A 20,599-nucleotide genomic window follows, 5' to 3' on the forward strand; every position below is an offset into this window, starting at 1 on the left:
CTGTGGCTGAGTTGTGCATGGTTTTTTGTTTTTTTTTTGTTTTTGTTTTTGTTTTTTTTTTTGGTAGAGTTTATTGCTCCCTTATATAAAGCACAAATAGATGGAATGGTTACATGTAATTATTTCATATTTACTTAATATATTTAAATATTGTCTTTAGAAAACTATGTCCTTTTTGAAAAATTTGAATTAAAATTGCTAAATAGAACTTTTGTTGTTGTAAAACTGATTCTGGAAGTGTTTTTTTTCCCATAAAATACAATTATGAATGTTTGAGAATGACCCTCATATAATACTCTGCTTATATGTACATTAAAACTTTAGTGTAAATTTGTTATTTCTATGCTATTATTGTGGAGAGCCTTATGAACATTAGTTTGCTAAGATATCTTTATAATTATTTGTGTCAAGATCTTATTTGAAAGCAAATGAATCTGGATTCTGGTTGTTCTGAGCATGTCTGTGGCAAGGCTCATAGAACTGTCTCCCTTCCATGATTAGTTCGGGACGGGGTTGTGGCTCTGGCCCTAGTTAGATGCCACATGGTAGGCTTCTGGAGCGTAGAGATGCTTTCTTCACTGGATACTGGTTATTGCTGCTGTGTCCTTCTGTAAGTGCTGAATGCTTATGACTCATTCTACAATCGCATGGAAAGGACAAAAGCCAGCATGCTTAGTAGAGTAGACTAGGAGAGACAATCCCTAATTCCTGGAGGGAGATGTTGAGTTAAATAGTCCCTCACTGTATCTGCATCATCTCTTTGCTTAGGAGAGTTCAACTGGTCCTTATTATTACTTAGTCTGTTGTTGAACTCTGTTCTAGGATCACTTATTATAGTGTTAATTAGAGGAGCAGTGATTACCCACTGGAAACTTTCAAATCGGGTCTTTTGACCCTTAGAGGAGGAGACCCAACCATTCCACTGCAACTCTCCCAGTTGTGGGTATTTCTGTCCACATAGATAAAGTCTCAGGAATGGAGGTTTAGAGGTTAACTGAAAGAGGGTCTTTTCAGTGCAGCTATGGAAAGCAAGATAATAATGAAATTTAATTAATGGCCTTGGTGAATGATTGGTTATATATGAGAGTCAGGGGGAGAGGAAGGGTATAACTGATTGCCATATTTTTGGTTTGTGTGTCTTTGGAGAGGATCATGTCACTGTAGATGTTAAGGGTTGTAACTCTGGCAACAACTTCAGTTGTAAACATCGTAGATGTGAGGTGTTGGGCTATTCAGAAAATGATATAGGAAAGTAGGTAATAGATAGAGACAATTGTGGACTTCATAAAACTGCCTAAGCTGTAAGAAGTTGGAATACATAAAGTTGAAGTCATTGGTGTAGATTAGATTTCCTATGCAGAACAAGAAAGAGGGAAGTACAGCGTTTCAGTAAGCACTTGCATTTGTTCAGGAGGAAGTGCTGGGCAAAGTGGAAGGGGAAGTAGGTTCCAGAAATGATGTGTTTCATCTTCCACTCTTCCCAAAGCAGTTCTGAGACCACTGTCAGTGTGGATTTTAGAATATTAAAGCAGATTTTTTCTTAAGTGTTTGTTTCTTCTAAGATGCTGCATGGCAGCTTTCTGGGTTGAGTGGACTCTCCATCTAATACTAACATTTACTCTTCCCTTTCACAAAGCTGTAGGTCAATGATTCTCAAGCTGGAGGTCAAATGACCCTTTCACAGGGTTTGCACATAAATTACGATTCATAACAGCAGCAAGATTACAGTTATGAAGTAGCAACGAAAAAATTTTATGGTTGGGGGTCACTACAACATAGGAACTGTATTAAATGGTCATAGCACTAGGAAGGTTGAGGATCACTACTATAGGTGAGCTACATGCTGTGGGATAAGCACCCAGTAAAGAAGTTTCCATGAGTTATTTCCAGTCATTAATATGATAGTTAGATGTCCTATTTTGGAGCATGTATAAAATATCCATTATTGCCCATTGGTACTTGCTCTGGATAATTTCATATTCTAGTCCGTTCCTTTTGTTATTTCTGTTTTTATCTTTGACATGTGTTAGCAATTATGATGTTTTTGTGTGAGAGTAACATTTTTATTAGGAATATTCTGAAACTCAAATTTTTCTTGGTTAAGGGAATTTCTGTAGAAACAAAATCCTTTGGTACCACAGGAAACTTACCTTGTTTGTGGTCAGCAGTATGGCAAACCTAACTAACCTGTGAATACATATCTAGAAGTAACTCTGTGTGTGTGTGTGTGTGTGTGTGTGTGTGTGAGAGAGAGAGAGAGAGAGAGAGACAGAGAGAGACAGAAGAAGAGAGACACAGAGGAAGACAGAATGGGAATATAAAACCTCACACTTATCGCTAATATATGTAGAAGTATAATTTTCATTTATCACTATTATTAAAATAACTCAAGGAACAAAAGCTGTCTGAATGCTTTTTTCCTCTTTTCAGCCCCACCCCTTTAAAATAACTCTAGTTTGCACCTGTAATTAAAGAAGAAAAGAAGTCCTAGGAGCTAGGAGGACTTCAGCTATTGATCTTTGTGCACCCTGCTTATCCTGTCAGGGAACAGTCAAAGGCATAGCTGCTCTGTCGCTGACAGAAGCTGAGAGGAGCCCCCCCCCCCATACTGTTTATACACTTGTCTATAGACCTGCTGGCTGGTTGAATTTTAAAGAGTGAAGAGGTTTAAAGACTTGTCCCCTGAGGGATGCTGCTGCCAGTTGGGAAGCGAGCTGAGGCTGTTTTGCAGAAGTGTGTTGCATGCATGTTGCTTATGGAGAAGAGAGGGTGTTTGTGAAAGATTAAGCAACTAAGTAAGAGGCTTCCTCCTTAATTTGAACATAAAAATTGATGTGAAATATACAGCTAATTTATATATATTCAGTGGTAGACATTGACTTTGGATGCTTTTTACTGTTTCTGAATTATGTGGAGAGTTTTGCAAGAGTTTATCTTACTGCTCTTTATAGGTGTAGTAAATATGGTAAATGACTTCACGTTATATGACACAAGGTAACAATTAAGCAACAGTCAAATGAAAACAACTGCCCTCATTTGTAATAAGCTACATTTTTAGTCATTTATTTCATGTCTAGTGATTTCTTTAATTACAGTTAGCAAGATATTGTAAAGAGTAAGGTAACTTTCTCTAAGCATGGGTCTGTGCTCAAACTTTTAATGGTACACACTCAAAAGCAGGCCTGCATACTTGCCCTAAGGCTAGCATGCTTTTTTTCCCCTTAATATGATGCTTTTCTTTATGCTTCTGTGAATTTATTCTCTTGAAGCTTTCTTAGGTATTGCTATTGGATTTCTACAGTATTTATTTTAAACTAATAATTGCCAATTTTTTTTTAATTAAGAAATTCTCTTAAAAATACTTAATAGTGTACTTCTATAGAAGCTTTATGCATTTGGATCAGTCTGATTTTACTGGTAAAAGGCATTTGTGGAAGTTACTGCTTCGTTAAGATATTTGCTCCTTTGCTTCTTAATAGGCATTGTCTTTAGTTTCTGCTCCTTTATGAGATCCTTATTATATCTTTTATGATATCTGTAATTATAGGTGGGACCTTAGATAAAAAGTTAAATTTTGATGTATTACTCAGATACATCAAAGTACATTTTTTCTTATTTTTCCAACTGTCTGACAGTTTGCATTTTTTGGATTTTAATATATTTTCTAAATTTTTAATAAGATTATTGTCTGTTTTAGTAAAACATTGATTTTTCATATCTAATTACTTAATATTTTAATATTTAACTATATTATAATAGAGACTTATTTTAAAACATGCATTTAAGAGGGCTATTTGAAATAAATTTAACACCATGTGTTTAAACCTGTAAAAGTATATTTTAGAATCTATACAAAGTCTTTTAACTTAAAAAAAGCGTTGGCGTTTGGGACATGCAGAGTCGTTATCCTTCGCAGCAATTCATTCTGCTGCCAACTTCATTCCCTTTTCTCTGCCTGCATTTTAATTGAAACAACATTTATATTTTAGAGCCAGAATCTGTGAAAAGTCCCCGTGGCTAGCCTGTGGTACAAGTAGCAGCAGACACAGCTTGCCCATATGGTGTGGTGCTTCTTGTGAGATCCATCTGGCCTTGTTGAAGGGGATCCCAGCAGGGATGCGAAGGGTGTTAATACCCTTCAGGCCAGGCCTTGCCCTCCCGGGGCTTCCGGGCTTTGTCGGTGCAATCTGCCAAAGCACACACTTAATTCCTTTTTAATAATCAATTATTTTAGTCGGAGAACCCGAGCCTTTGTCTTAAAAATACTTCATCCACCCCTTGAAAATGTCCCAAAGAAACTTTTAACTGCATTAAAAAAAACATTCTAAAGCATCCTCTTTATTTTGAATTTGCATTTATAGGAAGTACTGCAGAGCGTGCCCAAGTTCTGTTTTCCCTTTGACGTGGAAAGGTACAGTATAAGTTAATAATTAAGATAACTTTATTTTTCTTAGCATGCATTTCACAGTGATTAAATATACATTTTAAGAAAATGACATATACTTTCTTTTTTTTTCTTCCAATTGAAACACTGGTGATGTGAGGTTCAGAATTAGATAATTAAATAATGCCTTTCAGATTATTCTTTTACTTCCTCGGCCATGGCCAGTGAGGACATCTTAAAGTAATGTTGGCCACAGGTTATGTTTTTTCTTTTTATTCTTCAGGTATAGATTGTAAGTACTAGCAGAAAAAAAATGTCATTGGTCTTTGATCAGGGCCTTCAGTTGGTCTTTTAAAACTAGATGTATGCACCCTGTTTTCACTACCAGTTCATCCTAATTGGAAGAGCATCTGTGTGATGTTGTGAACTCACTGTTAGTTGTCTCGCAAGAACAGCAGCATAGAACAGTGCATTACTGCTGTGGCTGTGGGAAACTTCCCCAGTAGCTTTGAAATTTTCATTGTGTTTATGTTTCACTGCAAATACTAAGTGAACTTCTGTATGCAGTTGGAATTTAGTATAATAGACATCTCTGGACATAATGACATTTATTGTTTTTATGTGATTTATCACTATTATTAGTTTTATTTGAGTGTACTATAAAAAATTTTTAAAAGAAAATTTATTTTAGGAAGATACTGTGCTAAGGATTAGTGAATAACACTGAAATTTTAGTGTATAGATCGTAAAGTGATGTAATAATATTCTAGTTAATACTAATAAATATTGCTGATAAAATTATTTTCTTAAGTTTCTAGAGAATTAGTTAATCTGTCTTACTCCAAAATTATAGTATTAAATCAATAGTAAGAACAAAATAAAGGAAGAAAAACTGCAAGAGGAAATTATAAATCTTAAACACTAGAGGATACATTAATCACTGGAGGATTTATTTGAAGTTTATAAAACTAGAAAAATCCCTGTCCATTTAAATGTGTACTTGCCCCGACCATTTTGATGTATACTTGTTTAATAACTGGTGTTTTGTGACAAAATAATTTACTGTTTTAGAACACTGGTAGTAATTTTTTCAACTTTTCAATATCCATATGAATACTTTAAAACCAAATTTATATGTCATCAATATTTATCTTGGGACAAAGATCCTCAAGTTCTAGTCTGGTTTTATGAGCCAGTATCTCATATGGAATATAGAAGTATATTGATACATTTTAAACAGAGGTAAGCATTTTGTCTAGTAACTTACATCACCCACCCCTTATGCTGAAGTGGGATATGTCATAGGTTCTATTTTACTTATTTCAAAATCAGGTAAAACTTTTTACAGATAACCTAGTAGGTTTCTTTAGTAGGAAGTGTATACTTTTGAGTTGGTGTTTGATTCTTCAGCTTATTGATGATTCTAAAAGATAATGCTAAGAAAAATACCAGTAGTGCTTGGTGTGGTGTACTATATTGGGTAAGAATGTCCATAGAAGAAGCAATTCAACATGATGGTTGTCACCCTCAGTGGATGAAGCAACATGATTTGCTAACCAAGCAATTAAAATTTGGGAAAAGTAGAATAACTTAGACAAGAGAGGCTAGAGATGAGTGTAGTGACTGAATCTGTTGATTTTTCTGCAGAGTGAGTAACCATGGCTCCAACCTCATAATGTATTTTATGGGGAACTTACTCTTCTGAAAATGTAGGATGAGCATTGATTTCCAAGTGAGCCATTTGATTGTATTGACATGCTCTACCTGTGAGATGTTAGAACCTCTTGTGATGCTTGACGCATGACTCATGAGCTGATATACAGATTCATGACCCTTTAGTTATAGAACATCATTCCAGCTTCTAGAACCCAGTACTGGAAAGGCAAAGCCAATGTGAATACTAGTCAAGCCTTTTTATCTTCAAGAAAATGAGCACAGATTTAATGTTGCGATGTTGTTATATCTTAGGGCATCTCAGAATCAAGTTGGACAGCACTTTACCTTCGTACTGACAGACATTGAAAGTAAGCAGAGATTTGGGTTCTGCAGACTCACATCAGGAGGCAGAATTTGTTTATGTATTCTTAGGTGAGTAATTATAATAAAAACTTGGCTTTAGAATAAATTATCTTGCTTTTCTGCTGTATTATGCTTGGGATTTCAAAAAATCAAAACAAAATAAATTCTTATATTTTGTTTATTTTCTTTGCTTGTTCAGTCTAAATCGAACAAAGTAAGAAATAATCCCCACATACAGGATAAATTGTTTACCAATAACATTAGAAAATTTCTTAAAAGAACTAAATATTTTAAAGATAAGATGTTATGGATTTATCACTGAAAATTAAATATTAATGTGAGTTATGATGTGGGTAAATAGGATAACATTTAATAAAATTAACATATGCTCTTTTCTGTCATTGATGCTTGTGTGGTTTTTGTGAATGAATTTCTGTTTTAAGGCAAAGGTTGCAAAATTGTAGTTGGGGAAGAAGTTATAGAGTTTTGTTGGGCCACTGGGTATTTTAAAAAGTTTAAAAGATGTTGTTAACCTTATATATTTTTAGAAGTTTTGTATAAAATTTATTTTCCTAATTCCTTTTGAGGAATGGGGATATCTGCTAATTGCAGGTCCTACCTATCCCAGTGGAAACAATAAGCCGGAAATAGGGTTTTAGTTTTGTGATGATCTTGCTAGATTCATAGTTCCTTCCTGCAAAGTGTTGTGATTTGAGCTGTTGGTAGTTGAAAAAGAAATATTTAAACTTAGAGTTCCTGTGAGATGTCGTGGTGAACAAAGAATCCAGATGTAGTCTATAAAAAGTAGAATTCTTTACTATTATGATATATATATATATATATATATATATATATATATATAATCACAATTGTAGACTCAATGGAAATGATTGTAGAATAATAACATTCAATTTTCAGATTAACATATGAAGAAAACCTTGTATATTAGTAAGTTTTCTACTGCCGTGGTTCCACACCATGACGAAGGCAACTTACAGAAGGAAGGGTTTATTTTGGGCTTATGGTTTTGGAAAGATAAGAGTCCATCATCGTCACAGCAGGCAGCAGGCAGCAGATGTGGTGGCAGGAGGAGCTCAAAGCTCACATTCCAGACCATAACCAGGCAATCAGAGAGCCAACTCAGAATGGTGTCACCCTTTTTTAACCATTAAGGCCGGTGAGTTAGTGAAATGTTTTCTCCAGCAAGGCCACACCGCCTAAAACTAAGCCAGGCACCACCTGGACATTGAGTATTCAAATGCCTGAGCCATGGGGGAGATCTTATTCAAACCAGTGCCCCTTGGTATAAAATGTGCAGCCTCTCTGTTCATTTGCTAGTGGGCTGTATTTGTCAGTCACAGAGGCATGTGTGGTGTAGTCCTTGGAAACAGAAGCAGGAGGCCTGCAAATCCAGGCTAGTCTCTGCTGGATAGGGAGATCTGGGATTTAGTAAAAACACTCCAAACAAATGTTGGAGCTGGATAATTTTTTCTTTATTTGAATCAAAATGGGTATTTTAGAATGAATGTGCTTTTCATTGAGGGACCACTTTTTTTATTCTTGTTAATAATTGTATTTAAAACTTACACTTTGCCCAAATGAACCTTATGCTTCAAAGTAGAGGTCTATTTTTTTCCCCCAAGCCCCGTATGGTCTGGAACTCGTTATGTAGAAAAGGCTCGCTTCAAACTCATAGTGATAAGCCTGCTTCTGCCTCCTGAGTGTTGGGATTGAAGACATGCTATGCCACAACTTGTCCATATGGTCAAAGTTTTAGCTGGACAAGATGGTTTAGGTAGTGGGGTGGAGTTGGAGGTTCAGAGTTTTAGAAAGAGAGTCTACTTTTTTTTTCTACTTTCAAATCTAAAGTTTAAAGGAGGACATATTTTTGTGTACTCTAACAAGGTTGGATTTTTTCCCTTTGAAAAACCAAGACAATATGTACTTTCTAATATTTTCTGTGAATTTTTGAGAATTTCATTGAAAAATTAAAATTTACAGAAGAGTTTCAGTAGTCCTGTGACCTTCTGTGTATACGTCCCTCAGATTCATCAATTACATCATCTCTCTTCTCATACTGTCTTTCTCTTAGTTTTCTCTATTATTTTAATGACCTATTTGTGAATAATTTATAGATATCATTGTTTAGATTTGAATCTGCATCCTTCTAATTGATTTCCTGATACTATTTATAATAAAAGAATTTGAACTGTTCCCTGTTTTTATCTCAAAATATTTTGAATATATTGAACCCATTAGTAAGCTGAAATAATTACTATATACTTACCATAGTTTATATAAGTTTATTGTAGTTTTTAAATTGGGAAAGCTATCGTTATTTAAAAATGTTTATGTAAAACATGAAATATACTTCTTGTTAAATGATTTATATATATATTTATAAATATATATAAGTGTATATGTCTGTAAGCCAGTTGTCATTAATTTATAGAAGTTATTATGTTGACTCAAACTTTTGCATTCAGAAGAATAGCTGAATGTTTTTTTTGACTCCTGAGTTAGAAATACTTTTACCTGCAAAAATATGATTATATTATGTGAATATAATAAATTAAAAGTAAAAATATATGTTAATCAGATAGTCTTTTATAGTGAACATCATTGGTTATTGGGTTTTTTATTAAATATTGTTTTATAGTTAGTCTCTTTGATTGTCTGACGGTGATTCTGGTGGAGAAGAACTAGAATGAGTCTTGCTTGGTGAGACATCCTCAGGAAGCTTTTACACTGCACTCTTGTTCCCTTTGGGATTAGGAAAGTACTGCAGGCTTGATGGAGTGTCTCCATCCTTGTCCTTCAAAGTCAGGGCACTTCAGTGTTAGCTATCACTCCTCCCGCCGCCTTTAATTACCCCTGTTCCATTTGTCCTGTTTCCCTCTATATCATTGTATCCCCTATCTTTTTGTCCCACCGTTTTTCTAATTCCTGTGGCTATTCCAAATGAAATGTGCATATCTAGAGTATTAAATCTACTATCCACATATGAGAGAAAACATGAGGTGTTCATTGTCTTAGTTAGGTTTCCATGACTGCAATGAAATACCGTGATCAAAAAGCAAGCTGTGGGCCAGGCAGTGGTGGCGCACGCCTTTAATCCCAGCACTCGAGAGGCAGAGGCAGGCGGATCTCTGTGAGTTCGAGGCCAGCCTGGTCTCCAAAGTGAGTGAGTTCCAGGAAAGGCGCAAAGCTACGCAGAGAAACCCTGTCTCGAAAAATCAAAAAAAAAAAAAAAAAAAAAAAAAAGCAAGCTGGGGAGGAAAGGGGGCGTACACTTTTGTATCCATAGTCCATCACTGAAGGAAGTCAGGACAGAAACTCAAACAGGGCAGGATCTTGGAGGCAGGAGGCCATGGAAGCATGGGAGCTGCTTACCAACTTGCTCAGCCTGCTTTTTTTTTTTTTTTTTAATAGAATCCAGGACCACTAGCCTAGGGATGGTACCACTCAACATGGGCTGGTGAGGTGGGCAAGAAGTGCCCACCCTTGGCTAGAGATCTATTGGTTAATTACAGCTTCCTGGAGAGAGAAATTCAGTTTTTTTAAAGGATATGACTCCTGGTAGGTGGACCACTCTCTCCAAGGCTGACCCTGCCCTCAAGAATATTTAGGGGATGCATACTAGACTGAATGGATTTAAAAAAAAATTAAAAAGTGAACAGAATGTTGGGTAGGCATGGGTGTGAGAGTGGATCTGGGAGAGTTGGGGTTGGGGGAGGGGGTTAATATGATCAAAATACATTATATGAAATTCTCAAAGAATTAATAATATTATTAAAAATAGTTTCATGGAAAGAGCATACCAGTTGGTTATCTGATATCATGTTCAGCCCTGAAAGCACATATATACAAGTAACATTATATAGATTGATCAGTTTGTACTTACATGTTTAGGAACATAAATATATGTATGTAACAACAATTAATGAAAAAAGAGGTCATGAATTTATTTTGCAAAGATCAAAGAGGTGTATATGGAAGAGTTTGGAAGGAGAAAAGGGAAGGAGGAAATGATGTAATTATATCGTAATCTCAAAAAATTAAAGAAATATTGTAATATTACAAAAATAGTTTTAGACCGCATTTTATTGGTCTAAAATTCTAAGATGCCGTCATTATATAAATGATCAACTATAAATCAGAACTTTAGGCATTATGTTAGAAACTAGTAGGAGTGCATTCAGGCCATCATTCATCAGGTTGTATATTATATATGCTGTGTTCACAGGATGGGAAGTTACCTTACTAGTTTATGTGGGAGTGGGCACAGCAAGCGGTCGACTGAGCATGGCAGTGCCACAGAATTAAGAACAGAAGGGGGGGCTTTGTTCTATACCACTGAAATTTAAGATCAGGATGTGAAACAATGACCTCTGAAGGAAAATGGCATACTGGTGGGGTGACTGTGACAGTTAGGAATCCAGATATTAGTGCAGTTTTCCGATTTCCATGTAAAATGGTCAATATGAGAAGTGTTTAATGGCTGAAAAATGTGTTAATATTTTTAGAACTTTTTATTACCTTGAAGCAATACTTGCTAGATTTTGTACTTTTTTGTTTTGTTTGTTTTTGTTTTTTAAGACAGTGTTTTTCTGTAGCCCTGGCTGTCCTGGAACTCACTCTGTATGTAGACCAGGTTGGCCTCGAACTCATAGAGATCCACCTGCCTCTGCCTTCTGAGTGCTAGGATTAAAGGAGTGTGCCACAATCACCAAGCTTAGATTTTGTACTGTACACTTAGAATGTACTACAAAAAGTTTGAGATAATACATACTTTGTACACACATATAATATACATCCTATACACATTTAAAGCTTAGATTTAAATTTAGTAATTTTTTTGGAAATGAGCTGGGGAAGGAATATAAGAGTATCTATATATAGAGCTACTCAGAATTTCTCAGACCTTCCTGTTTGTAACAGGCTTCCATTTTGGGAGAGAAGGCTGTTCTTCTGACTATGACTAGAGGCTGAAGAAGCTTTAAGGAATGTTTACAGCCAGATTGGCAAAGCCTTTGATTGGAATTCTTGTATTTACTAGAGCTAAGACTTACTGAAGAACTTGACAAAATGCTTTCACCAGCAAGTCACAGAGCATCAAGACAGGTCTACAAAAGAAAACACAAACCATTTATATTTGTGACACATAGTTTTAGTCTTATTTCCTCATGGCCAAAAGTATGTTTATATATTTTTGTACAGTTTATCAAGCTAAAGGATTAACTATTGTCAGTATTTATAATTTAAAAAATGCATGTATATTTTTAAAGTAGTTCATAAGCATTCTGGTGACTGTAACATTCTCCTATACAAGTGTCCAGAAATATGGTCCATGGTTAATCTGACAATCACTTTTATTCTTACTTTCCTGATAAGCTGGTACTATACACATGCTACTAAAACCATGTGTTGCTTTTCTCCTAAATTATGTTATCATAATATTTGTCAGTCAATATGTTAATTGCTATTTATCTTATTTAAGAAAAATTAAAATTTAGTCCAGTGTAATATTAAAAATGACATTTAATTTGAGGCTTGCGGTGTCGGAGTTCTTTCTCTGAAGTGGCTGACCTGTTCAACAAGATTTCAAAGCTGTCCTCAGAGATCACTAACCTAAGTCTTATTGCTTATGTTTAGAATTGCTTGCATATGCTAGCAAAGATTCAAGAAAAACTCTTCCACCTCTAATTTCATTAACGTAATTTTACAACTATAAAAATGTCGCCAAGGGTTCAAAATGAAATACTCTAATGAGGAAGGCAGATTTATGTGTAAGGCCTTGGTAGCCCCTTTGGCTGCCTGTGACTCACATCAAACTCGAAGGCTTCACACTCTTCCTTTGCACAAATCCCTTAGAAGCAGAATGTTTTAATTTTGCACATTTTGTGTCAATTTTCTAATGAACAAACAGCCTGTAGACATGAGAGGTTTTCCTAAGGAAAGGCCGGGTCCTTAGTTTTATTTGATTACTATGTGTTAGGTTCCTGCTGATCACTCAGGCTGGTAGTGGTTGCTTGACTGCTTGACAAAAAGCATTTCCTTTCCTTTATTTAACCTTTGACTTTTGGATGTAAAAATTTTACTAGCACTGCAGTGGAAGTCCAAGTGTGGGCGCCTTCTGACGCGACCAGATGAGCTCATGAGTTGTGCATGAGTCTGTCTGCCTTTTGCCGCTTGTCTTCATTGGAAATTTGCGACATAATCGTACAATTAAACTCCAGCCTCCTGCCTTTTAGAAGAGTTATCTGTTTTATGTTTATATATTTACAAATATATAACAGTCACACAGTTTGCTGATGAGGTTACATTTTTACTTTTAAAGCATTCAAATGAGAAAGCAGATTCATTTTCCACATTTGGTTGACTGTTTTAACTTTCTGGCATTCTTGTGGTTGGTTATAAAAAAGAAAAAGCAAAAAATATATTTTAAGTATGTTTGGAAGTACTAAAAACTAGGAGAAAATTTAAGTTACTGATGATCATTTTAAGAGTTTATATGTTAGTTAGGACTACTTTGAGCATATATTGCTTAGAAATTACTCAAGAAACTACAAAAAATAAAGAACTCGCCCTAATTCAAACCCATGAAAGTATTTTTTACCTTTGAAGGCATATATGCTTTATAGTATTTATTGATGTGTTATATTCAAGTAAAAAGTTTTAGACAAAACATTGTTATTAAAAAAGGGTTGCTCTTGCCACAAATTTTGCCACAGAAGTGTGAACTGGAATCTTGTCAGAACACTGAAGTTCTTTCACTCTCTGTGGACCATCAGAAAAGGAAGTCAGGTAGGATCTGCTGTTGAGTGTTTGCTTCCTATTATGTTTTAGTTTGCTTCAGGGATCAGGCAGGCAGGAGGCCCAGATGAGAAATAGGTTAGGTGCCTCGTTATAGGAAACCGAGGAAAGTACAGTGCTCTCTGAACAGCACACGGCACAAAAAAGCAGCTCTTGGCCCCAGGCTTTTGTTAGAGGAAAATTGTGTGGCTGGAGTCCAGTTCTTATCACTTCTAGCGGAACAAGAAATAGAGATTTTTCAAGTGTATTATTGGAGATTTAGAAACTGACAGTTTATTAGATTGCACACAGGCACAAAACTGCTGGTTTAGACAACAGAGGCCCGAGTTCGCTAGCTGGAGCTGCAGAGAGCCTGTCTGCAGCCTCTGCTCAGCATGATTCCAGATTTGCAGCAGAAATGCCTTTGCTTTCTCATGCTTCTGGGAGCATGCCTGGCTGTTTACAGACTAATTCCACTTAGATATGAGTGCTATTTTTATTAAAAAGTGTGAATAATTTATTGCAATGAGCAGCTCGTCACTGAGAACCCGCACATGTTCGCACTTGGTTCTCTGTGGTTATAGTACATGCTGATGTGTTAAGGAGTGAGCTTGCAGAAATCTGAGTGTCTTATTTCAAAAATATATTATGCACAGCGAAAACTCATTTGTACAGGGTGGTAATTGTGGATCTAGTTTGAATAGCTCCATTTGTTGATGATGCTGTCTTTCTTCCAGTGGATATTTCTGTCTTCTTTATTTAAAAAAAGGCAGGTGTGCATAGGTGTTTGGATTTTTACCTGAGTCATCGACTCCATTGATCAGCCTGTCTGTTTTGGTTCTAGTACCATGCTGTTTTTTTTTTTTTTGTTACTGTAGTGCAGTGCTACTGTAGAACTTGAAATAGGGGATGGTGATGTCTCTTGCAGTTCTTTTGTTATTTGGGATTGTTTTAGCCATACCGTTTTTTTTTGGGGGGGGGGCGTGTGTGTGTGTGTGTGTGTGTGTGTGTGTGTGTGTGTGTGTGTGAGAGAGAGAGAGAGAGAGAGAGAGAGTGTGTGTGTGTGTTTCCAAATAAGACTGAAAATTGTCATTTCAAGATATGTGAAGAATTGTGTTGGAATTGTGATGGGGATTGCATTGAAAGGGTGTTGGATTTTTGTTAAAGGCCTTTTCTGCATCTAATGAGATGATCATGTAGTTTTTGTCTTTTGGTTTGTTTATATAATGGATTAAATTTATTAATTCACATATGTTGATATCCCCGCATTTTCTGGGATGTGGCCACTTGATGATGAATGATCATTTTGATGTGTTCTTGGATTTGGTTTGCAAGTATTTTATTGAGTAATTTTGCATTTATGTTTATAAGTGAAATTTGTTAATTCTTTCTTCGTGGGGCTTTCCTATGTTTTAGGTATCATGGTAACTGCGGCCTTGTAAAGCAAATTGGGCAATGTTCTTTTTTTTCAATCTTTCATGCAGTAAATTGAGGGTTATTAGCATTAATCCTTCTTTGAGACTCTGGTAGAATTCTGCACTATAAGCTCTGGACTTTTTTTGACTGCGAGACTTTTAATACTGCTTCTATTTTAATAGGGGTTATAGATCATTTGAAATTGCTTATCAGATCTTGATTTAACTTTTGTAGGTATTATATATCACTACAAGAAACTTATCTATTTCTTGTAGATTTTTCTATTTGGTGGAGTACAGGTTTTTAAAGTATGGTCTTATGAGTCTCTGGGTTTCCTTGATGTTCTTATGTCTCCTTTTTCTTCTATAACTTTGTTAATTTGAATATTCTTTTTCTGCCTTCTAATTAATCTGGCTAAATGCTTGTCAGTCTTACTGGTTTTTCTCAAAGAGCGAACTCTGTTTCATTGATTCTATGTAGTTCTGTTGTTGTTGTTTCGTTTGTTTCCATTTTATTAATTTCACCCCTGAGTTTATTTGTTTTTTTCTGTCTATCCTCAGTTTAATTGTTTTTTGCTGTCACTCTCTCTGGGTATGATTTCTTCTTTTTTGTTTTAAACTTTCAGGTGTGCTGTTAAATTATCATGAGATATCTTCATTTTTTAATGTAGGCACTTGGTGCTATGAGCTTGCCTCTTAAAACTGCTTTCATTGTGTCCCAAGTGTTTGGGTATGTTGTGTATTCATTTTTACTCAGTTCTAGGATGTCTTTCTTTATTTTTATTTCTTAATTTTTTCTTGACCCATTTTTTGTTCAGTAATGAGTTGTTCATTTTCTATGAATTTCTAAGATTTCTGTTGTATACAGTTTTAATTCATGGTGGTCAGATAGGATACAGGATATTATTTCAGTTTTCATGTATCTTTTGAATCTTGCTTTTCGTCCAAGCATACATATTTATGAGAAAGTTCTATGAGGTACTGAGAAAGTTTATTCTTTTGTGTTTGGGTGAAATGTGCCATAAATATCCTGGGTCCATTTGGTTTATAACATAAATTAGCTCCTTATTTCTCTGTTCAGTTTTTGTCCACATGTCCTGTTTATTGGTGAGAGTGGGCTATTAAAGTCTCCCACTTTCTGTATGTGATGATAAATATGTGATTTAAACTATAGCAGTGTTTCTTTTACAAACTTGGGTGCCCTTGCCTTTGGGCATGGATGTTAAGAATTGATACATCATTTTGGTGGATTTATCCCTTGATTAGTATGTAGTGTCCTTCCCTATCTTTTCTGGTTAGTTTTGGTTTGAAGTTTGTTTTATCAGATATTAAAATGTCTACAATTGCTTACTTCTTAGGTCCATTTGCTTGGAATATATTTTTACATCTTTTTACTCTGAGATGATATCTGTCCTTAATGTTAAGGTGTGTTTGTTGGAAGTAACAGAAAGATGGACCCTGTTTTTGTATATATTCTGTAAGTCTGTGTCTTTTTGTGGGCTTGATACCATTGATGTTGAGAGTCATTGAAGAGCAGTATTTGTTGATTCTTATTGTTTGTTGTGATGTGTATGCCCCTCTTTTTTTGTTTGCTGTTCTGAGATTATTTATTCCTGTGTTTTCTTAGTGGTTACTTTCTTCAGGCTGAAGATTTCCTTCTAGCTCCTCTCTAGGGCTAGATTTATAGGTAGATATTGCTTAAATTTGGTTCTATATTGGAAGCCTTTCTTTCTGGCCTCTCTGGTCTCTTTAGAGTGTAGACCATCTGTCCAGATCCTTCTTACTTTTAGAGTCTCAATTGAGAAGTCAGGTATTAGTCTAATAGGTTTTTATATTTTGTTTGGTCCTTTTCCCTTGCACTTTTTTTTTTTTTTAAACAGATCTTGCCTTAAGTTTACTTGTAAAAAAAAGGATAGGGCACTGACCACCTGCAAATAGTGTGTAGGTGTGTCACACCAGTCCGTCTGTCTTCACATTGGCAGATAGAAACCTTTTCTATGGGGCATTCACAAAGGACCTGGATACTTTGGGAGCCTGAGCTGGAGCTGAGGCCGCTGCCTGTTGCCGGAGGACTTCTCTCCAGGTTCCCCAAGCCCCGCAGTCCCACAATCCACATATAAAATAATCACTCAGACGCTTATATCACTTATAAACTGTATGGCCGTGGCAGGCTTCTTGTTAACTGTTCTTTTATCTTAAATTAACCCATTTTTATAAATCTATACCTTGCCACGTGGCTGGTGGCTTCCCAGCGTCTTCACAAGCTGCCTCTCCTGGCCGTGGCTGCAGTGTCTCTCCCCTCAGCCTTCCGCTTCCCAGGTTGAAAACTAGATAGTTATAATTTCCTCAGTTATGATAAAAGATAAGTTAGCTATAAAACCTTAAACTCACAAATATAAGATAGATAAGACATCTTCTTTAATATTGTAACTATAATTCTTGCTCGGTAATTGTTTTGTTATATATAATTTTACCATGTTAAAGTTAAAACCTTCCTTTTTAAAAAAAAAGAAGAAAGGGGAAGTGCTGTGGATATCACTCTATATAAATAAAACTCTGATGGCCAGTGACCAGGCAGGAAGTATAGGCGGGACAAAGAGAGAGGAGAATTGGGGAAACAGGAAGAAGGGGAGAGACACTGCAGCCACGGCCAGGAGAAGCAGCTTGTGAAGACGCTGGGAAGCCACCAGCCACGTGGCAAGGTATAGATTTATAAAAATGGGTTAATTTAAGATAAAAGAACAGTTAGCAAGAAGCCTGCCACGGCCATACAGTTTATAAGTGATATAAGCGTCTGAGTGATTATTTCATATGTGGATTTTGGGACTGCGGGGCTTGGGGAACCTGGAGAGAAGCCCTCCAGCAACAGCTGCCTTGGTTTGAACTTTGGGCTTTGGTTGGCAGAGTCTATGACCCTTGGCCATGTATCTTTGAATCTGTTTCCTGAGCTTGGGGTGAGCAATGAATGCAAGAAGGCTGAGTTTGTGGTTGGGACCCTTTGGTACCTTGGCTTAACCACCTTAGGCTTCCCAAGGCTTTGATGGCCTCTGCTTGTGAACTCATTGCCTCTGCATTGTTTGCCTGCATCTTCTTCAGGTCTTGTCTTTGTTTTGTGGGTGTTTTGTTCCTTGGTTTCCCTTTGCCCTGTCTAGTTCTTAGGAGGGTATGGTGGCTGTGTGTTGCCTGGTAGGGAATTATTCTAGGGTCTTGCTAGGTGTGGCCACTGGCAGCTCAGAGTAGAATGCATTTCTGGGTGTTGGGGGTTGGCACTTAGGAATGGGAATGCACTAAAAGGTGGTGAGTGCTGAGGGAGAGCACAGGAGAGAGGAAAACTCCATATTCCACATGGATCTGTTTAGTCCCCTGGGAATCAGGGTAGAGAGTGAGAAGAGGCCACAACAGGTAGTCTGCTACAGAGCTGGGGATGAGACTGGGGGACTGAATTGGAGGAGAGAAAGTAAAGATCTGAAGCTTGCTGATCTGCTCAGTTGTCCTTGCTTCGCTGGAAGGCTTGGCTGATGCATTCCCTGGTAATGTCTGCTGGAGTTGGGGGCTGAGACTTAGGGATGAATGGGGAGGAGGGTTGGAGGAGAAGATCTGTGGGATCTGCTGGAGATGGAGGCAGAGAGGGAAGAGAGGTTACTTCAGGCGGTCTTCTGCAGAGCTGGGGATGAGACTGGGGCATTGGATTTGGAGGAGATGAGGGAGAAGGGAGAGGTGAAGATCTGTAATTAGCTCATAGGCTTCCCTGGCCAGCTTGCTATGTGTTTCCCAGGGGTTGCCTGCTGGACATGGGAGCTGGGATAAACAGATGAGTGGGGCAAGGGAGGTTGGAAGATAAGATCTGTGTGCTCTACTTCAGACTTGGGGGGGCGGGGGTTGCAGAGAAGGATGGGAGGTCCCAGCAGGTAGTCTGCTACAGTGCTGCTAAGAGGCAGTCAGGGATTGGATGTGGAGGAGGGGAGGGAGTGCTGAACATCTGGAGTTAGCACACCTGCTTCCCTGTCAGGTGTGCCCTGCTGAACGGTGATTTCCGACTACCAGTGAGTGTAAGAACTATGGCGGATGACACGTGTTTTGAGTTGTTAGTTTAAAAGCTGTAATCTCAAGGATTATCTTTTCTTTTCTTTTTTTTTTTTTTTAACATGGCATGGTTGAATTGCTGTCTGAAAACTAAGGCTTGAGCTGTTACATAATTTAATTAATATTTCTGATTTTCACATCCCTAAATGATTTCAGAGATGCCACCTATCTCTCCCGAGTTTTCTAGGCTCCCACACAAAGCATCAACGTGCTCACTGTGAACCTGTCCGACCTTTCTTCCCAAGCTCGTCCTTGTCAGACTGAATCCTAAGCCTTTGCACAACTCTGGGCCTGGACTTCTCTGTTCTTTGTGGTCTCTATTGTGTTTCCCAAACCCTGCATAATTTTTTGGTTTCCCTTATTTCATTGAAGCCAGGAGGAGAATTTGTGAAGCCTGGAATGGCTGAGCATGGTGTTACCCTACCCTCACACTCCATCAATGGCCTCCTTTCCTCTGGTTGGAAGGCCTTCACCTTCTCACTTGCATGGTCTGAATTGAGAAGTTTGGTGACATTTGTAGTTTGTCCTCTTGAGTTTTACTTCTTTGTCTTCTTGGAAATACCAGGTGTTTTCTCTTCCTATTCTTGAATTTCACAGGAAACTGAAGCGTGGCTTCCTCATCTCCTATGTTATCATCTGTTCAGTCGGAAGACTCAGGTCTGAAGCAGAGGGGCCATTCTGGTGATGTTTTAAGAAATGCTCTGTTTTCTTTCTTTGGGAGCCGCCATTATTCAGTGGCCTGATACAGGCTAGTGTTGTGGTATTTTCCCTCTTATTAGCTGCCCGTCTGTCTTTTTCTTCTTGTTCCAGGTGATTTTCTTATGCTGTTCTCTATCTTTCCATGTTTTGAGGTTTTTTCCCCCCCTCAACTTTTAGAATTTCTGAAAACTCCCCCCCCCCAAATTTTATTACCACTGTGGAGGTGGTGGTGGCTCACGGACTATAGAGTGTGTGTGGAGGTCACATGATAACTTTGTGGGTCATTTCTCTCCAGCCAACACGGTGTGAGTCCGTGGATTGAACTAAGGTTCTCACAGGCTGCCTGGCCTTCCCTCTTTCTTGTTTTCGAATAGTTCCTTTTAAAAAGTTGAGTTTACTAGCGCCCCCTTTCTTCATCTCCTGAGGGGATTAAGGCAATTTAAAGTTTTCTTCTGTAGCATAGTCTGTTCTTGTCATGGTTTTCATTTGCTCACTATAAACATATGTAAGCTGTTTAACAGATATTATTACTGTATATAAACACTGTGTGGATGTGTGCACATCATGGTGCACATGTGTGCTCAGAGGGCAGCTTTCTGGGGGTCACTTCTGTTCCTTCACACCATCATGTTTGCATGGAAAGTGCTTTATCTAAACACTGAGCTGTCTCACTGGCCCTAGGCTGTCCATTTGCATCGAAAGAAAGTAATAAACTGAATTAGAAAATAAGTGTGGATTAAATAGTAAGACTGCTTGAAAATAAATAAGTAAATAAATAATAAAAGTAAATAATAAGCAAATACATAAATAAAGAGTAGTTTTATATAGCTAAATGAATTTTAAATCATAATTTTGTCATTGAAAATCAATTTATTATATGTATAATTTTTTAGAATAGGCTTTATCTGTAATGATGGTCACACAGTTTCTGAAGAATTAATTATATATACATGGTTCGGTTGCATTATGTATTAACTGGGTAGTATTTATAAAGATATTCAAGTATGTGCTATATACTCGGTAAGTCAATGATAGACCACTGTACAGAGGTGGTCCTGTGACATTGCCACCATATTAATTTGTGTATGCACTTTGGGATGCTCACATGAGGACACATTTCGTAAGGTGTCACTTCTCACCAATAAAGTGACCTTTGACTGCATTTATACATAGTTTTATAGTTAGCTTTCCTATACCCTCATAC

The 20,599-nt window shown here is 37.0% G+C and overlaps 1 protein-coding gene across 4 annotated transcripts in view; it reads left to right on the plus strand.

Annotated features, from left to right (window-relative positions):
- Dennd1b (DENN domain containing 1B) overlaps positions 1 to 20,599 on the plus strand; it is a 218,205-nt gene that overhangs the window by 65,146 nt on the left and 132,460 nt on the right. For 2 of the 4 annotated variants that reach the window (XM_076547525.1, XM_076547526.1), the window contains exons 4-5: positions 4,362 to 4,411; positions 6,353 to 6,472. The exons of the other annotated variants lie outside the window; for them this stretch is intronic. In XM_076547525.1, the coding sequence (XP_076403640.1) occupies positions 4,362 to 4,411; positions 6,353 to 6,472 (170 nt within the window). The remainder of the gene's footprint in view (positions 1 to 4,361; positions 4,412 to 6,352; positions 6,473 to 20,599) is intronic. 4 annotated transcript variants of the gene reach the window in all.

The sequence above is a fragment of the Peromyscus maniculatus genome, chromosome 11 (assembly GCF_049852395.1).
Source record: "Peromyscus maniculatus bairdii isolate BWxNUB_F1_BW_parent chromosome 11, HU_Pman_BW_mat_3.1, whole genome shotgun sequence".
Lineage (NCBI taxonomy): Eukaryota > Metazoa > Chordata > Mammalia > Rodentia > Cricetidae > Peromyscus > Peromyscus maniculatus.